The sequence below is a fragment of the Schistocerca cancellata genome, chromosome 4 (genome assembly GCF_023864275.1).
Source record: "Schistocerca cancellata isolate TAMUIC-IGC-003103 chromosome 4, iqSchCanc2.1, whole genome shotgun sequence".
Lineage (NCBI taxonomy): Eukaryota > Metazoa > Arthropoda > Insecta > Orthoptera > Acrididae > Schistocerca > Schistocerca cancellata.
In genome coordinates, this window is record NC_064629.1 from 286531666 (window position 1) to 286551303 (window position 19638).

Here is a 19638-nt window from a genome sequence, read left to right on the forward strand (position 1 = left end):
GACGAAACCACACCGAACTGTGACAGAATGCCCATATTTCGAAATACAGCCACCAGGGAGGCGTGGTGGAAGGAAAGTGGCGTAACAAAGTACAACCAAGTCGAACATTTTGTGTCATGACAAAAGATGCATTTCGTAAGTTGCGCCACTAAAAACTGAAAGATCGCGTATGCAACTGCTGTATGCCAGTAGCTGTGCGACACTTTTGTTGCGTTTGTGAACCCGGCTTTACGTTATTTCTTTAAAGTAATTTATATTATCAACAAAAGATCGATATAAACCCTACAGCTCGAGATTCTGGTCGTTGTTCACGATTGTTTGTTTCTATTGGTTGTTCTGCTATTTCTCTCTGACTCAAAACTCAATATGTCGGTATACATGATGGGAGTAGTCAGGTGTCGGATAGGTGGGTAGTGTACTGGTTGTGGGACTTTCTTATAAGGGTTCAGGTGGTGGTAACTATTTGTTGATAAATAAAGTGTGCACATTACAAAGAATGGCAAACAAACTAAGCGGTGATGTCAAAGGTTAGTGTTCTAACTCTAACAGCTATGTGTTTTGTATATTGGCGGGCTGGCCCCTCAGAAAATACACATTTAATATGTCAAAAACCATAGCACAAGTCCGTGTATAGCCAGTGTACAAAAAACTGTCATCTTGTGCCTGGAATTCGTTAGTTCAGAGTATTTACTTGTACAAATTCTGCTGGTTTACGTGATTAGCATAGAGGTAATGACATTTGTCAGTGACGTTTACGGTATAGTTTGAAGACTTCTGTTTACCAGCGGAACGTGTTTGCTATTTTATATTTATTTACATTTTGTGAAACCACATCAGAGATACAAGATGAGAGTCGGTACATAATTTTACCGAAAATTTACATTACTTAGCTGCATGTATCAGGAAAACGCGTAAATTGATACAAATCTTTTTTTATATCGCAAACGATAATCGTGAATGAGAAACGTCCAAGAGTAAATGTATTGAGATTTTGATGTTAGTGTGCATGGCTGCCTCCCAGGGTGTGCCTATGTTTTGCCTACGTATTATTATCTCCGTAATCAAACGTTAGGTATAAGTTTCAGCAGTATGAAATCGAATAATAAAAAAGTGCATAATACATGTCTGTAAAGACTTCATTTATTTATTCCTTTATCCAGTCGTATAAATTCTCCATTGTATTTATGTGGCCAAAACAAACACTATTTCTTTAATATTTATACGTAATTTCACGAAAACCCATAAAAATACAAATTAAACTCAGTAACTTGTAGAATGTATACACAAAATCAATCCAAAATTTTGCACGCATCCTTATTGAGATCGAAACATGTTTAAATCCACTTTTGCAGTTTCAGTTCTGCAGCTGTGCACAGAACCATACTGATAAGGGTTGGGGGGGGGGGGGTGTTCAAAGTGATAGTCTTCATCATGGGGCATGGGACTGGATTCAGGATATGCTGGCCCCCCCCCCCCCCCCCCCCACTCTCCCCCTCCTCCCCACGCCCGTACTTTAGTAAGAATAATCAAGAGCAGTGTATTAACCACTAGGCATCTGTGACACAGTAAATGTAAATGTGACAGTAAGTTGCATCTGGGGGAAGGGGCAATACAGTAAAATACTGTGAATCATGGAATCCCTGGTTCCATGCCTGTCTGCAGCGTTATGGTGCCTGGAACATATTAGAAAGAGCAACACCAGGACATTCCATTCTTTCTTTCATTGACTAGAAAGTGTACAGTTCTTGTTTTATGGATGCCCAGATATCATAATTTCTCCCGCTGTCTAGTTTGCATGCAGGCATAGTCTTTTAACGTATATATAGAAAGTGAAACTAAGTAACCTCTAAATTTATTTCTTAATGTGGATGCCTTTTCTGTGCAGCCTTTTCCTTGTGGTCTTTAATTAGATAAAACCCACCAAACTATTAAGGGTACTTATTGCTTAATTTAAGCACTGGAAACATGTATATGGTTATTTAACTGAGCAGTACAGTTTGTTTTCAGATGTATGATTTTTCAGTTTTGCAGTTGTGTGTATATGGTGTAAGGCAAATATATTAATTTGTACAGTTTTATTTGTATGTACGGATGTTGTCTTATTTGCATTTACAAACAAGAGACAAGCTATTCTCACTGAAATATTTGTTCAGAGGTTGTTGTTCCAATTATACTTCAGTGTCTCCTTTTTGCTATGAATGAAGCATTATCTACATGCATTACTGAATTGTCATTTATGTTGGCATTCCATTGTAATGATTATTACATTTGCAAGCATAAAAAGCTCAAAACTATCACATTTATTTATTTATAACGTCATGGATCCAACTGTGAGAATTTCACATGGATGTAGTGTGTGTCAATTTTTACTTTGTCAATGACAAGTACTTATACACTGTGTTTACAAGTAAAGATTAGAAAGTTATGTAACTACTACAATGATCCATAACACAATATGATGAAATGAGAAACCTTAGGCCTACAGATTACAAGGTATAAAACATGTTGTTGTTGTTGTTGTTGTGGTCTTCAGTCCTGAGACTGGTTTGCTGCAACTCTCCATGCTACTCTATCCTGTGCAAGCTTCTTCATCTCCCAGTACTTACTGCAACCTACATCCTTCTGAATCTGCTTAGTGTATTCATCTTTTGGTCTCCCTCTAAGATTTTTACCCTCCATGCTGCCCTCCAGTGCTAAATTTGTGATCCCTTGATGCTTCAGAACATGTCCTACCAACCGGTCCTTTCTTCTTGTCAAGTTGTGCCACAAACTCCTCTTCTCCCCAATTCTATTTAATACCTCCTCATTAGTTATGTGATCTACCCATCTAATCTTTAGCATTCTTCTGTAGCACCACATTTCGAAAGCTTCTGTTCTCTTCTTGTCCAAACTATTTATCGTCCATGTTTCACTTCCATACATGGCTACACTCCATACAAATACTTTCAGAATCAACTTGCTGACAGTTAAAGCTTTACTCGATGTTAACAAATTTCTCTTCTTCATAAATGCTTTCCTTGCCATTGTCAGTATACATTTTATATCCTCTCTACTTCCACCATCATCAGTTATTTTGCTCCCCAAATAGCAAAACTCCTTTACTACTTTAAGTGTCTCATTTCCTAATCTAATTCCCTCAGCATCACCCGACATAATTCGACTACATTCCATTATCCTTGTTTTGCTTTTGTTGATGTTCATCTTATATCCTCCTTTCAAGACACTGTCCATTCCATTCAACTGCTCTTCCAGGTCTTTTGCTGTCTCTGACAGAATTACAATGTCATCGGCGAACCTCAAAGTTTTTATTTCTTCTCCATGGATTTTAATACCTACTCCGAATTTTTCCTTTGTTTCCTTTAGTTCTTGCTCTATATACAGATTGAATAACATTGGGCAGAGTCTACAACCCTGTCTCACTCCCTTCCCAACCACTGCTTCCCTTTCATGCCCCATAGTAAATTAAATATGAAAAGGTCATATAACCCAGAGAGTTAAATATAAGCAGTTAACACTATGTGACATGCATGTACAGCTTAATGTTCAGTTTATATGATAATACATCTTATTTTATTTTAAGACAGTTTCTCACTGTGTTTCATAAACTCTTCCAAACTGACATGGCTAAAAGAAATTGCTTCATAAGCTCTTTAAATGTACATTTGTTGGCTATTTCACATTTGGTATCTGGAGGAAGAGCATTAAATATCTTTATACCAGAGTACTGTACACCCATCTGCACAACCTTCAATTTTTTACCTTCAGTTTCCTCCTTGTGTTGTACTGATGGTATTCACTGTTACATTTGTATAAATCAGTGTTTTTACTTATGAAACACATAAGTTAATATATGTGTTGAGAAGTAGTTGTAAGAATTCCCAGATTCCGGAATAGGCTTCTGCAACTGCATCTGCACCACACATCACTCTTACAACACGCTTCTGAGCATTGAATATTTTCTTTGCAAGAGGTTGATTTCCCCAGAAAATAATTCCATATGCTATCAAAGAATGGAAGTAACCATAGTAAGCTGCTTTTTTAATGCTTAAGTTTGCACTGTCAGAGATGATTCGCATTGCAAACATGGAAAAGCTGAGTTTCTTGTAAAGAAATAAATTTAAAATAAAGTGATTGATAGGAATTGCCTGTGTAAGCAGACTGGCTTCTGTTATTGAGTTTTGATGAGAAAAGTGCATAATCTTGTGAAAATAATGTTTCTTTTTTTTCGTGAAGAAAGTAGTGTAACACGTGTTAATTAAAATGCACTTCTAAAACCACATCAGGGTAAGGGAGTTAAGATCTTCAACCTTGATGATAAAATTCTGAGGTACAAGTAAAAAATGGATTTACTATTTATTGCAGAGCAAGTAATTTTAATATTTAACAAAATGTTTAAAAGGTAAATATAGTGTATCGGGTATTGCACAGATTGTAACGGGTGTTAATGAACATCATTGTTATCAATTCCAGACTTGTTCTGTTCTACACTGTAACTCAGAATCTTTTTGACATTAACATTATTAATTCAGTTTTCTAGAAGAAACAAAGTTACATTTTTCAAGGTTCTGAGAGCAGTTTAGTTGTATTAAGCCTATGTTTCTGAAACATCAGTATTTTTGCACGATTCATAAAAAACCTTCTTCCTTTTATTGTAATATTTGGCATAGGTAACAAAGCCATAATATTATTTAATTTTAGATAAGAAACATCATTTTCTTTTGATTTAAATAATGTTTTAATGCTTTTGCAAGATTGTGAAAACATCTTCACGTCACAGTCTTCATCCACAGCACTTTGTCATACACCAACATATTTATATTAGTTTAGATTCCTTAAATTCTCTTTGCAGCTTGCAGCAGCAACTTAAACTAAAACAGTCTGCATTCACTTCCTCCACTTTTACGTTGCCAAACTCTTCTTCACAATCCACAATCAGAGGAGACTTGAGTTGTAGTGAAGCCTTGTACTTGCACTTAGTTCCTCAACTTCCAGGGCACAAATACCAACTTTCTTTACTTCTTACAGAGATACTTTAGATATTGAGATACTCTTCACATGCTTCTTAAGGTAAGCATGGGAATCTTCTGCTGATGAAAAAATAATTCTTCTACATTTCACAGCCATCCAAACACTATGCTTTACATTGCCACCAATCCTATCCACAGCAGTATGTGTCATTGTTTCAGTTTGCTGATGTGTGTTTGGTTGCTTGCACCATGTGAAGCAGTCAACCAGCCATGTACCCACAAACTGCCACAATGACACAGAATTAAAATGCAATAGAATTTCCTATTCTTTATCGTGCTTACCCCTTAGACTTCAGCAATACAACTTGTACTGTGTTAATGTTGCTCATTGTATAAAAATGTAATTTACAATGTGCATTTGCACAGCATAAGTTATTAATGCTCAATTACATAGCTCTCAACCATTGTCTCATCCACACAAACCTATGCCATCATAACCATATTACCTTTAATACTGTAAGATTGTGTAATTTAATTATTGTGTATAATACTGCCCTTTGCCTAAAATTCAGTTACAATGTTAAAAAATGTTTGTTGCCCAACATAAATGAAGAGTGCTCAGTTTAACAGTTTCTCAGCCAATGTCAAGACCTCACTAAATTTAGCATTACAACAATTTAAACTGTAATATCGCGTAGTTTAATTATTTATTGTACTTAACATTGTCCATTGTGCAAAGCGTAATTTCAACATTAAGAGACAAGTTTGGTGCACAAAACACTATGAAAATGGATTGTATCTTTGCTTTACAGTTCAGTTACCTTAGAACTAGTGTCCCATTCAGACACTAGGCATTTGTTTCCCGAAGATGGCTCAGTAAGTCAAAAACTATTTTGAAATAAACGAAAACAATGTACTTGTTATTCAATCTTAAAAATAACTCTTCTGCACATTGGCTCTTTTTCCAGATAAGAGATTTTTGACTAACTTAACATCCTGTCTGCCAGGTGTGTGCCCACTAATTTCATCACTGCAGAACAACTCCTGAATGGCTAATTTGACATTATCCATCAAAGTTGATAATTTGCTGGTTTTCCTAGGGGCTGAAGGCATTGAAGGTCCAACAAAGTCAACTACAGAGTTTTTTTTTTTTTTTTTTTTTTTTTTTTTTTTTTTTTTAAGAAAGCTGGTTACTTACTGGGACTAATTGTAAAACATTTTTAGCTTTATACACTGCTCTTCCAAAAGACTGAGCAGAAGTCCTAATAGATGAGGCAGTAGTATGTGCAGTTCAAACTGCACCTTTTTTCTTTTTCTGCCTATGTAGTCTTTCTCTTTCTTGAATCTACCTATGCAGCCTTACTCTTTCTTGAATCTGTCTTCTATTTTCTTCTTCAAGCTTACCTACATTTTCCTTCGCTTTCAGTCTTCTAGCTTTTTCACATTCCTTTTCTTTTTCTGAATATTACCTCCACTTCACTGGATCAGATTTCGGCTTTCCCTGATACTACACCATTTGGTCAGACTTAACAGCTATTGTTGAAGGCTCCATTTTATTAAAATGTAATGTAGCAGAGCATTAAAATAAAAAAAAATGCACAATGAATTATTCAGTTATTAAAATTTTAATTAAAATTTAAACTAATTAAATTATTATGTAATTCAGCATAATATTTTTAGGTTATGTAATATTTTATCTGGAAACCACACATAAATGCTATGTGATTATCAGTACAAAATTTTCTCCCACAAGCAACTCTTCTCTGACTTCCTGTTGCTGTGAAATAAGCACTGTTACAGCTAGTTTGGGTACAGGGCAGACAACATTGTGGTATGTTTACTGTTTGAAATTATTTTTAAAGTTAGTCGGAAGTCAGTAAGTGTTCTTAGTATCTAACACTATGAGTATAGTCTCGGTAATTTGCACTCAGTTTTAAGGAAAGGCTATTTTTCCGTGCCTCTCAATGTTTATGATGAAATATCTACTAAACTACCTAACAACGAAAACAGCAAATTGTTGACAAAATTATTTAATTGGATAGATAAAAAAATCTACTCACCAAGCGGCGGCAGAATACACAATTAAAAAACGGTTGTAATTACCAAGCTTTCGGAGCCAGTGGCTCCTTCTTCAGGCAGAAGGGTTGAAGGGGAAGGAAGAGGGGTGAAATAAAAGGACTGGAGATGTCTAGGAAAAGGTGTAGATTTTGGGAAAGTCCCCCAGAACTGTGGGTCAGGGGAAAATTACCATTCAAGATGAGAAGGAAGTTTCCTTCCAGATGATGCTGTAATTTATCATGTAGTAAAGTCATGAGAAGATCAAAACAAATTGCAAATAGATTTAGAAAAGGTATCTGTATGGTGCGAAAATTGGCAATTGACCCCAAATAATGAAATGTGAGAGTGCTAAAAGGGATACATTAAACTACGGTTACATGGTAAGTCACCCAGATGTAAAGACCAGAAATTCAACTAAATATCCAAGAATTACAATTACGAACAACATAAATTGGAAAGAACACAGAAGATGATATCGGGAAGGCAAACCAAAGACTGTGTTTTGTTGTCAGAACGCTTAGAAGAGGCAACAGATTTACTAAAGAGACTGCCTACACAACACTTCCCCATTCTCTTTTTGGCCTACTGCTGTGCAGTGTGGGATGCTTACCATACATGTTTAACGGAATACATTGAGAAAGTTGAAATAAGGGCAGTATATTTTGTATTATCGAGAAATAAAGAAGTGTGTGTCACAGACATAATACAGGATTTGGGGTTTACATCATTAAAACAAAGATGTTTCCAATTGCAGTGTGATCTTCTCATAAAATTTCAATCACCAACTTTCTCCTCTGAATGCAAAAATATTTTTTTATGCCGATCTACATAGAGAGAAATAATCATCATAATAAAATAAGGGAATCAGAACTTGCATGGCAGAATATAGGTGTTCAGTTTTTCCCACATGCTGTTCTTGTGTGAATTAATAGAGAATTACTGTGAAGGTGGTTGGATGAACCCTGAGCCTGGCATCTCAGTGTTATTTGCGGAATAGCTATCTAGGTGTTACAGTTACATATTTTGTTGAAATCTGACCAAAAAAGATATATTTTTAGTATTTAAAATACTACATGTTTTTAAAAACAAAGCTTATTTGGAAGAAGTACAGTCTTTAAGCTATTTATGAACAGCATTTGTAATTATGTAAGTCAGTTTAAAAAAACCACTCATGAAGGTTCACTTTGAGGTGGATTGGCTATATGGGTGAAGAGGATAAAGAGAAATGTTCAACAAGTCATCAGCTTTGGCCAGTGATGTAATGTTGATGGCTGGTGTCACATAACCTTTTGGATTATGTATTCAGTTTTGTTTTTAGTTTGTGAGGCCAACAAATGTGATAGTAAAAAACCTGATTGTGGCGTCAGACTGATCTGTTGCTTAACCCACTTGAAAATTCGCCAGCAACATCACATTGTAGCTACCATATTGTTTACAGTATATGTCTTGTGTTTCTTATGTCACTGGTTGAAGCCGACGACTCGTATCAGACATTCCCTCTGTATACACTGAAGGTATATTGTTGACATATAGAAAGAGGGAAAGGTTCATGGAATTGATCGCTGAGGTACACCATACTCCACTAGCTGTAAACAAGAGTGTACATTTACAGTAATGTCATTCATTTTGCATCCACTTGCTCTCAGTCACATAGATGATTTTATGCTGTCAGCTGTTTTGCCCATGATGCCGTAACAGTTTATTTTGTGTATTGTGTATTGCAACATACGCAACAGAATATGATTCAAAGGTTATGGAAAACTTGAGTGACTTCTTCTTCTTTGGCGCTACAGCCCTTTGTGGGCCTTGGCCTCCTCAACAATCATCCTCCATGTCTCTCTGTTCTCAGCTATTTTCCTCTATCCATGGATCCCCATGTTGGCAAGGCCAGCCAGCACATTGTCCATCCATCAAGCTCTTTGTCTGCCCTTCCTTCTGGTGGAATACAGTCTGGCACTCATTTTTGTTTTAAGTTGGTGAAGCCAACAAATGTGATCGCAAAAAACATGATTGTAGCGTCAGACTGATCTGTTGCTTAGCCCACTTGAAAACTTGCCAGTAACATCACATTGTAGCTGCCATATTGTTTACAGTATGTATCTCATGTTTCTTATGTCACTGGTTGAAGCTGACAACTCTTATCAGACATTCCTCTGTATACACTGAAGGCATGTAGTTGACATATAGAAAGAAGGAAAGGTGTCATGGAGTTGATCACTGAGGTACACCACACTTCACTAGCTATAAACGAGAGCGCACAATTAAAGTAATGTCATTCATTTTGCATCCACTTGCTCTTAGTCACATAGATGATTTTATGCTGTCAGCCTCTTTGCCCATGATGCAGTAAAAGTTTATTTTGTTTATTTGATATTGTAACATACACGACAGAATACTATTGAAAGGTTAGGGAAAACTTGAGAGACTCTTCTTACCTTATTTAATGCACCAGTTACCTTAGCTATAAAGTTAGCTGTTGTGGTTATTGTAGATGTATATTTCCTTAGGTCATGCTGTGCCTTATAGAGTAGACCAATGTTATTTCATGTAAAATGCAACGTACTATCATTCAAGACATTTCCCACAATAGACAAGGTAGATGTAATAGTAATTGGCCTGTAAGTTTCCAGATTATTATCATTGGCCGTGTACAATGAGGTGATAAAAATTGTGGTTTACGTCTTATTATAGTGTCGGACTTCCTTCTTCCGGCGCCGTGCAGTGTCTTGACGTGGCCTGGACTCGACAAGTCGTTGAAGTACCCTGCGAAAATATTGAGCTGTGGTGCCTCTATAGCTGTCTGTCATTGTAAATGTGTTGCCGGTGCAGGATTTTGTGCACAAACTGACCTCTCAGTTATGTCCCGTAAATATTTGATGGCATTCATGTTGGGGGATGTGGGTGGCCAAAACATTTTCTGGCCTGTTCTTCATACCAATCGCAAACATTTGTGGCCTGGTGACATGGCACATTGTCATCCATAAAAATTCCATCCTTGTTTTGGAACATGAAATGCTACAAATGGTCTCCAAGTTGCCAAACATAACCATCTCCAGACAGTGATCAGTTCACTTGGACCAGAGGACCCAGTCCATTACACTTAAACATGGTCCACACCATTATGGCGCCACCACCAGCTTCTGCAGAGCCTTGTTGACAATTTGGGTCCATGGCTTCATGGGGTCTCCCCCTAACACTCAAATCCTACAATCAGCTCTTATCAACTGAAGTCAGGATTCACCTAATTAGGCCACAGTTATCTAGGGTCCAACTCGTACAGCCACAAGCCCAGGGGAACCATTGTAGGCAATGTTATGCTGTTAGCAAAGGCCTTGGGTTGGTCGTCCACTACCATAGCCCATCAACACCAAATTTCACTGCACTGTCCTAATGGATACATTTGTCGTGTGTCCCACATTGATTTCTGTGGTTATTTTTAGCAGTGTTACTTGTCTTTTAGCATTCACAACTCTACACAAATGCCACTGCTCTCGGTCATTAAATGAAGGCCACCGACCACGGTGTTGTCCATGGTGAGGGGTAATGCCTGTAATTTGGCATTCTCAGCCCACTCTTGACACTGTGGATCTCAGAATATTGAATTCCCTAACAATTTCTGAAACGGAGTGTGCCATGCATCTAGCACCAGCTACAATTCGATGTTCAAAGTCTGTTTACTTCTTTCGAGTGCCAATAATCGTGTTGGAAGCATTTCCACATGAATCACCTGAGTACAAATGACAGGTCCACCAATGCAATGCCCTTTTAGCCCTTGTGTATGCAATGCTACCGCCATCTGTATTTGTGCATATTGCTATCCCTTGACTTTTTGTCACCTCAGTGTAAATAGGCACAACCTTATTATTTTTCGGTTATTTAAGAAATATCCCATTTTCCATTGTTCAGTTTATTATATCTCGAAATGTGTCTGACCATTGAGCACAACTACATTAGTAGGTTTTCCACAAAAATCCTGAGTGTTTTTGGGCATCTGTGTGTGTTTTATGTTTGATACTGGTGATTCATTTGTTGGCCACAGAAAAATGTATTCTCTGACAACGAAAATGTTCATATTCTTTGATTTGTGGAAGCTACTGGTATCTTTTATGAATTTTTGTTCTACTTCAGCATTGTGTTGATTAAAAATATTCCTGTCATTTGGATTCCTGCCTGCCTGTCTCTGGTATTCAGTTGCTGCCCCCTTTCAAATCAGAACATTTTCTGTACGCATTTATGGGACCCCATACAGTCTTGGAGATGTTACTCGGACCTGAAATTTCATTTTGGTAAAAACTGAATTGGGTTTCTCTTACTAGCCAACAGTAAGCTTTCTTGTTGTTACAAGTGGGCCATTCCAGACTGAATGTCCTTGTGATCGCCGCCTGACCATCTCTTGTCTGAATAAGATTTAGCATTGATGTTTCTTACAGAATAAAACTAGGCTGTGGACAACTTAAGCTCAAGATAAACATAATCCTAGCTTTATGAGGATTTCAGTAGGGGGCTGCAAAATGTGGTATGAGCTCCACAACTACTATGGGCACATTAAACCCAGCTTAAAATTAAAACTTTATGTGTCCATTGCACTGTTAAAATTTCATTGTTGTATTTTACATCATTTTTATGGTACATGGGATCAATTTTTATTTATTTATTCATTTTTTTTGGGGGGGGGGGGGGAGATCAGTTGCAATTTTTCAGCCATTTTATAACTGCAATAACTTTTTTTATAAAAAAGGAATACTAGGTCCCCTTTAGTAGTCTCCAGAGGATTTACCTTGGAAAAGGTTTTATATAGATAAGTTGCACTTCCTGCCATTTCCGCACATCAAACTGTATTACAAATGACGTGTCGTGGAGAGATGTTCAATGCAGTCTATCGCTGAAACTGCATAGTTTTGTAATACACAAGTATAAAAACAAAAAGCTCCAAATATGGCACATTAGTGTCATCACTGAATTCAAGATGGCAGCTGCTAGATTTGCGTTTGTCAACCCATCACAACACAGGAAACATGGTCCCATCAGCCAGTCATAGTCTACATTTATATTATTGCTTGTCATGAAAATTTTGGCATCAGATTATGCATTTTAGTGGTACATGTCATATTGCTAAATATTATCACCTCATTTTTCACTAAATAGCTCCAGTATACAAACACAGCATATATAAGTACATTTTAGGGTAGGTCAGGTGGTCAGCAGTGTCCCGTAGAAGGAATCATAACCCCATACTTCCAAGTAAGAAGGTAGTGTCTTTACAACTACACTGGTTGGTTGGTACATAAAGTAGTGTTTTCTCTTGATTGTGGGCAAATTGCACCATGGTGCCTTCAGGACCATAGAACATCCACATCTCTATGTTCACCCTTGAGTCCATCCAAAAAACAGTGTCAACAAAACACACACACCCTCCCTCCCTCCCTCCCTCCCTCCCTCCCTCCCTCCCTCCCTCCCTCCCTCTCTGAGTGAGTGAGTAAGATGTTGAGCTCAGGAGAATGTCACTACATTACTGTCATGCACTGTTGATCATGGCATATTTGCTTTTTATGTGACAGTGTGTTATATTTGTCCTCTTTCATTATAAAACCCTAATCTGAGACCCATAAGCAATCTTTGATTGTGTAATATGCATTACTTATTAAGCATGTTTAGTTGCCTTTTTGAACATATGTATGTTAATCTTACTCATCTCCCAGGGCAATTTATTAAACAGTTTCACTCCCTTATTTAATGCCGTTTTGAGTATTTTTGTTTGTTTTTCTTGATAAATGCAAGTCTAATATGGCTCTTGTTCTTTGATCATGTATAGAAGTGCTAGTGCATTACTAAGTAATGCTTTCCCTGATATGCAACCAGGACTGATAGATGTACTAATCTGGTGCAGTAAGTATACCAAGTCTTTTGAACAGTGTTTACAATGAGCCCAACTACTGCTTTCGGTTATTATTCTGATGTTGCTTTTCTATGATTTGAAAACTGTGTCCATAGTTTGCACCTTTGATCCACAGAAAATAATCCTTAGCAAAGAACTGAATGCATGGCAGAATGGTACCTCAGGTAAAAATGCACTTAATGGTGTCAGCAGCTTTTCTGTTGTTTGCTGCTGTTGGTAGCAGTTTGTGGGATAACTCGTGGGAAGTTAACATGACAAATCGAGTCAAATGTAGGAAGTGAATCCCACTCATAATTTCCTATGGTTCATAAGTGGTTAGCTGGTATTTTGTTCTATCCAGGTAGTATGAACCACATTGTCAGAATTTTCAGCAAAAGTGGAAATAAGGCCTAAAAGTAGAGTATTGCAATGACAGATGTACATATCAGGCTGTGCTTTTATGGCAAGCATGTTTTCACATTGAGATTCACTGGCTTCATCAGTTCACAGCCATATTGCCCCATCCCATCCTAATTTAGGAATCAGGCCTCGCTACAGGTCAGTCTGTCAGAACATCTACTTCTTTTGTAGTCGCCAAAGAAATACAAAAATATGTAAGCAATCTTAAAATTCATAACCAGACCAGTAAAAGTTATTGTGGCATACACTATATCAAAAGGAAATGTAATCAATTCATGTATTCTGCCAAAAGAAAACACTAGATTCAGTGATTCTCACCAGTTGGCTGTGACCAACCTGAACAATTTGCCAGCATCAGCACACAACACAATTTTCAAAACTGTAAGTGAACTTTAGCCAGATGTCACCACGTGACAGTAGGTCTTACAAACTGCTGCTGGAACACCAAGCTAAATAGTATGCTGATGACAATTTAACTGAAAACTAAAAACTTTTTCTGTGTTATATTATCTAGAGGTATGTCATCTATGCTTGTTCCTACAGTTCTTTTCCTTCTTTGTGCTGTGAAGCTTGCAATTTGTTTCCTTGATGTTCGCTGTTAATTTTTTATATACTGGCCACTTGTAAGCATCCTTGGGCATTTGATTTAAGTTCTCTATTAGGAGCTACAGTGTTTCAGCATTGATTATGGTGTTACTGTCATCAGCGAAAAGAACTTTCTCTCCATATGTTATACTGTCTGGAAAGTCATTGACATACGCTGAAGTGCCAAAGAAATTGGTATATGCATGCATATTCAAATACAGAGAGATGTAAAGAGGCAGAATACAGTGCTGCGGTTGACAACGCCTATGTAAGACAACAATTGTCTGGCGCAGTTGTTAGATCAGTTACTGCTTCTACAATCGCAGGTTATCAAGATTTAAGTTAGTTTGAATGTGGTGTTACAGTCCCTGCATGAGCGCTTTGACACAGCATCTCTGAGGTAGCGATGAAGTGGGGATTTTCCCATATGACCATTTCACAAGTGTACCGTGAACATCAGGAAGCTGGTAAAACATCAAATCTATGACATGGCTGCAGCTGGAAAAAGATTCTACAAGAATGTGACCAACAACAACTGAAGAGAATTGTTCAATGTAACAAAAGTGCAACCCTTCCATAAATTGCAGCAGAGTTCAATGCTTGGCCATCAGCAAGTGTCAGCGTGCAAACCATTCAACAAAACATCATCAACATGGGCTTTTGGAGCTGAAGGCCTACCTGTGTACCCATGATGACTGCACAACACAAAGCGCTACGCCTGGCTGGGCCTGTCCACACTGACATTGGACTGTTGATTACTGGAAACATGTTGCCTGATCTGACGAGTTTCGTTTCAAATTGTATCAAGCAGATGGATGTGTATGGGTATGGAGACAAGCTGATGAATCCATGGACCCTGCATGTCAGCAGGGGACTGTTCAAGCTGATGGGCCGGCCGGAGTGGCAGAGCGGTTAAAGGCGCTACAGTCTGGAACCGCACGACCGCTACGGTCACAGGTTCGAATCCTGCCTCAGGCATGGATGTGTGTGATGTCCTTAGGTTAGTTAGGTTTAAGTAGTTCTAAGTTCTAGGGGACTTATGACCACAGCAGTTGAGTCCCATAGTGCTCAGAGCCATTTGAACCATATTTCAAGCTGATGGAAGCTCTGTAATGGTGTGGGGCATGTGCAGTTGGAATGATATGGGACCCCTGATACATCTATATATGACTCTTGACAAGTGACACGTGTTTATTTATCCTCTCTGATTACCTGCATGCAATGATGTCCATTGTGAATTCCGACACACTTTGACAATTCCAGCAGGACAATGGAACACCCCACATGTCTAGACTTGCTACAGAGTGGCTTCAGGAACACTCATCTGAGATTAAACACTTCTGCTGGCCACCAAACTCCCCAGACATGAACATCATTTAGCATATTTGGGATTCCTTGTAATGTGCTGTTGAGAAGAGATCTTCACCCCCTCGTACTCTTACGGATTTATGGACAGCCTTGCAGGATTCATGGTGTCAGTTCCCTCCAGCACTACTTTAGACATTAGTTGAGTCCATGCCACATCATGTTGTGGCACTCCTGTGTACTCGCGGGGCACCTACATGATATTAGGCAGGTGTACCAGTTTCTTTGGCTCCTCAGTGTATAGTAAGAACAGAATTGGACCCAATAAACTACTTGAACACATGTGTTTGTATGTTTCTTGTCTGACAATTGGCTCACTAAACATTTTATCATTATCAGATGGGTGAACAAGCTCTATATTTTACATCCTGTTTTCCAGGTAAGACTGGAACTACTCATTTGTTATTGCTCTTATACTGAATCCTTCTAGTTTGTTTAATAGTATTTTATTTTCAATAACGTGTGAAGTCTTGGACCAGTCTAAGAATACACCTGTTACAGTTCTGGTTGTCAAGTGCTTAAAGTACCACTTCTGTAAACTCCATAACGGGTGATAATGTACCATGCTTGATTAGAAAGGTGATGTTTATTCATGTAACTAATTATTCAGTATATGACTGATTTTGTTATTTTTGAGAACGCAGGCAGTAGTGAAACTGGCCAGTAGTTGTCAGTATTTCTGCACTAGCATACATTTCTTTAGTAAGGACCCAACTGGTGTGTGCTTTAGTTACCCTGGAAAAATATCTGAGCTGAAGGGGTCATTTATTACCTTAGTTAAGGGAGTGTGTATGCTGCCTAACCACAACTTCAGAATGGAGACAGCAACCTTATCTACATCTGTTGACGTTTTTAAAATAATTTCTGTATTGTCTCTCTTTTCTGAGAAACGTCATTGTGCTTCCAGTTTAATTCATTGTGGGTCCCTCATGCAGTTTAGAAATATTTTGGTGCAGCTTCTCTGCAATACCACAGAAATAGTCATTTACGAAATTTGCTAATTCCATGAGAATTTTGTGTTACACTATTCCATTTTTGATTAGCATGTTTGTTAGAAAAGTTACAAATAATACCAACAATAATGAAACTCTAACATTCCACAACACTTTCTCACTATATATTTTACTTCTTTTTTTCCTTTTCTGGGAAAAGCTACTCCCAAAGCTATGCAGTGTATACTACTAACACCTTATCCTGTTTCTGAGCTTATCCTCTTTCTGAGCTCATTATAGAGGGGTACTGACTCAGTAGAAAATGGAAAGTTACAATGTACAATATTATAGTCTGTTTACTGTTACAAAATAATGTGTGTAGTGTGTACTTTGACTGGGGGGTGAGAAATGAATGAAGAGTGTAGCATTATCCTGTTATCATTATTACATAACTTATTTATAAAACAGTATTGTACACTATGGTAGCACTGTTTTAAACAGTGTGTCCTTGTATTTGGGAGGATGGAGATGCCAATCTTCATCCAGCCATCCTGATATAGGTTAGCCACAATTTCCCTAAACTATTCCAGACAAATGCAGGCATTGTTCCTGTTATAAAGCCACAGATGACTACGTGTCCCATCCTTGTCATTGTAGCTTGTAAATCTATATATGTGAATCACTTTATTGTTGTTTTTAAATTGTAATACCAAGGAATGTTCAATATCCTTGTAAAAGAGAACTACAGATAAATAAAACTACAACTACTACTACTACTACTACTACTACTACTACTTCTACTACTACTACTATTATTACTATTACTACACTTGTCTACATTTACCAGATTCTCATTTTCTGACATACCATACAGCCTTGCTTTTATTTTCCGTGTTGTGTATTATTTTGTAATTTAATGATTTTTTTTTTTTGCATCAAGCAGTACCCTTTTTGTACCTATGATAGTGACTTATGAACTGTGGAGTACTGTAGTGCTTTTGCAAGGAACTGAGAAATTTTGAGTGTGTGGGAGGACTTTTTAATACTCACAGGTATCCATCTATTGTCCTTAATCACTGCTGTCAAAGTGGCTACTTTTAGAAATACTTCCTCAAAAATAAATATAAACAGTGCGCATAATTCAGAGAACTTAACATCTACATTGTTTTCTATATACAGTGCATCTCAGATTTGTTTCCAAGTGCCTAGAAAAGTATGTAACTTGCACTCTGAGAAATCCTTTTGCAGTCTTGCTGTTTTGCAGGTTTTACCAAGCCTTTCTTTAGCCTTATTGTCTGGCAGTAATGATCAGAAATGCCATCATCTTTTATAAATACTATACAATTTTTCCTATCAGTATCTGTAAGTACATGGTCTAAGATTGATGCTGAACTTTTTGATGGCCTAGAAGCAGTGTTTCCATTTGTACCATGCTAAAAGTATTCAGGAAGTTATTACTAATGTCAACCTCAACACCTGTATAGTCATTTCTCAACACAATATTATGTTATTTAATGTTTTCATCAATTGAGAACCCTACATCTTCTACCGGTTTCGGTCATAAACTCTCATCACTGGATGTATGGTAAAACATATCAGTTAAAAACAAATCCCATTTTCCTTTTAAGCTGGAGAAACATAAAGAATGTCACAGGAAACCACCCAAACAACTATTGTAACCTGTTCTTGAAATGAACATTCTACATCTTTATTCTTCAGGTCTACTTATGTATTTCTCAACTTAGTCACCCCAGTGACACACACATTTCTCCCAACAAAAGACCAGTTTGCCAATACCTTTAACTTTATGTGTATGTATTGAGTTAATCAGCTGCTTAGAATTGGTATGAGTTGATGTGAATTTGTTTGTGCTGTGGAGTGCTAGCCAGAGGGCCCAAGGTGTACCACAGCCAATCCAGCAAAGCATCTGGTATCTTCTGGCACAGATACAAAGGCAGTTAACATGGCCGGAAATGTGAAAATTGCCAATGCATTCAATTTGGATGGTCATTGCTTGTTTAGCTGAAGAACAGATGATGCACCAAAAAAGGTGGACTGTCAGACCATCTAAAATATGGCTACTTACAACTCTTAGAAGTACTACAATAAATCACAGTTACATATTAAAGCAACCCAGATAATTACCGTGGTATCTCTCTCTTAGACTGCACATACAAGATTTTCTCCAGAATCTATACAAGAGGATCAAAGAGCAACTAGAGGAAGAATTAGGTGAATACCAAGGAGGCCTCAGACCTTGGAGAAACTGTGCAGAACAGATCATCACTTTAAAATTAGCCATAGCATATTACAAGAAACGAAATAAACCTCTTCTAATAACCTTCGTGGACTTTTAAAAAAGTGTATGACTGCATCCATAGACCTTCAGTGTTAAAAATCTTAAGAAATTTCGGGCTCCAACCAAAATTAATCAGATTGATAGAAATCACCTTAACCAACACTGTATCAAAAGTCAAGTTCACGGGTGAACTCTCTGAACCATTCATCGTAAAAACAGGTTTAAGACAGAGAGATTGCTTGGCATGCCTGCTGTTCAACTGTGCTTTAGAATACATAATGAGGGAATGGTACAAGACTAACCCAAAGAACATCCAAATTGGAAGACCCAAAGACAACATAAGTTTAAATTGTCTGGGATTTGCTGATGACCATCTCTCTTGTCCAACAGTATTCAGGAAACCAAACAAGTTATCTCACTACAAGAAATAGCACAGAAAATTGGTCTTGGCTTATTCTTTGGAAAAACAGTCATCATGTTAACTGACCCACCACTCATAAACAAAATTGCCATAGGAAACCAAGAAATCAAAATTGTAGATAAATTTAAATATCTGGGAGAAATCATAACATATAACCTCAATGAAAAGACAACATGGCGTAACAGAATAAACAAATTGACTAGAGCACAATATATCACCAGGAACACCTTCAACAAAAATTTTATTTGTGAATGGTCTAATTGTGGACAAACGTGTATAACATTTCTTTTATTTTAATATTGTTGTAATGTATAAGTTTAATGCAGAAAGTGGTCATGTTGAGTCAGAATAATGTCTGTAGAACTTTCAAACTATGTATTTTGGTGGGGATGGCCTGCAGCCAATGAGAATTAGGCATTGGCAGAACACAACTGGAGTAAAGTGGAGACAGACACTGTTAGAGTGATTGAGGACACTTTATATCAAGTTCTTAAGGAAGGTAGACCTGCCTGTGGATGTAGTGTGATATTCGGTCATGTGGGTGATAGATTCTGGGCAGTGCACAGCTGCTACAATACTTTTAATTTTTGAAGGGACCCTAACTTTTGTGAGGTCGTGGTGTGCTCCAGTGCAGAACCCTTTAACTTATCAGCTTGCATTATGGAATTGAGAATAGACAGAGTATGAGTTTTTACTTGTTATCTCTTGTGTGTTAT

General features: G+C 37.5%; 1 protein-coding gene across 5 annotated transcripts in view; it reads left to right on the forward strand.

Moving 5' to 3' along the window:
- Positions 1 to 266: 266 nt before the first annotated feature.
- Positions 267 to 19638, forward strand: part of LOC126183889 (myb-like protein O) — a 97297-nt gene continuing 77925 nt past the window's right edge. For 4 of the 5 annotated variants that reach the window (XR_007536822.1, XM_049926202.1, XM_049926205.1 and 1 more), the window contains exon 1: positions 267 to 406. Coding sequence is in view for 4 of the 5 variants with exons in the window: in XM_049926202.1 (XP_049782159.1) it covers positions 367 to 406 (40 nt within the window). In the remaining variant the exon portion in view is untranslated. Of the gene's footprint in view, positions 528 to 19638 lie in introns of all 5 variants that reach the window. The other variant, XM_049926203.1, reaches the window with a different exon arrangement.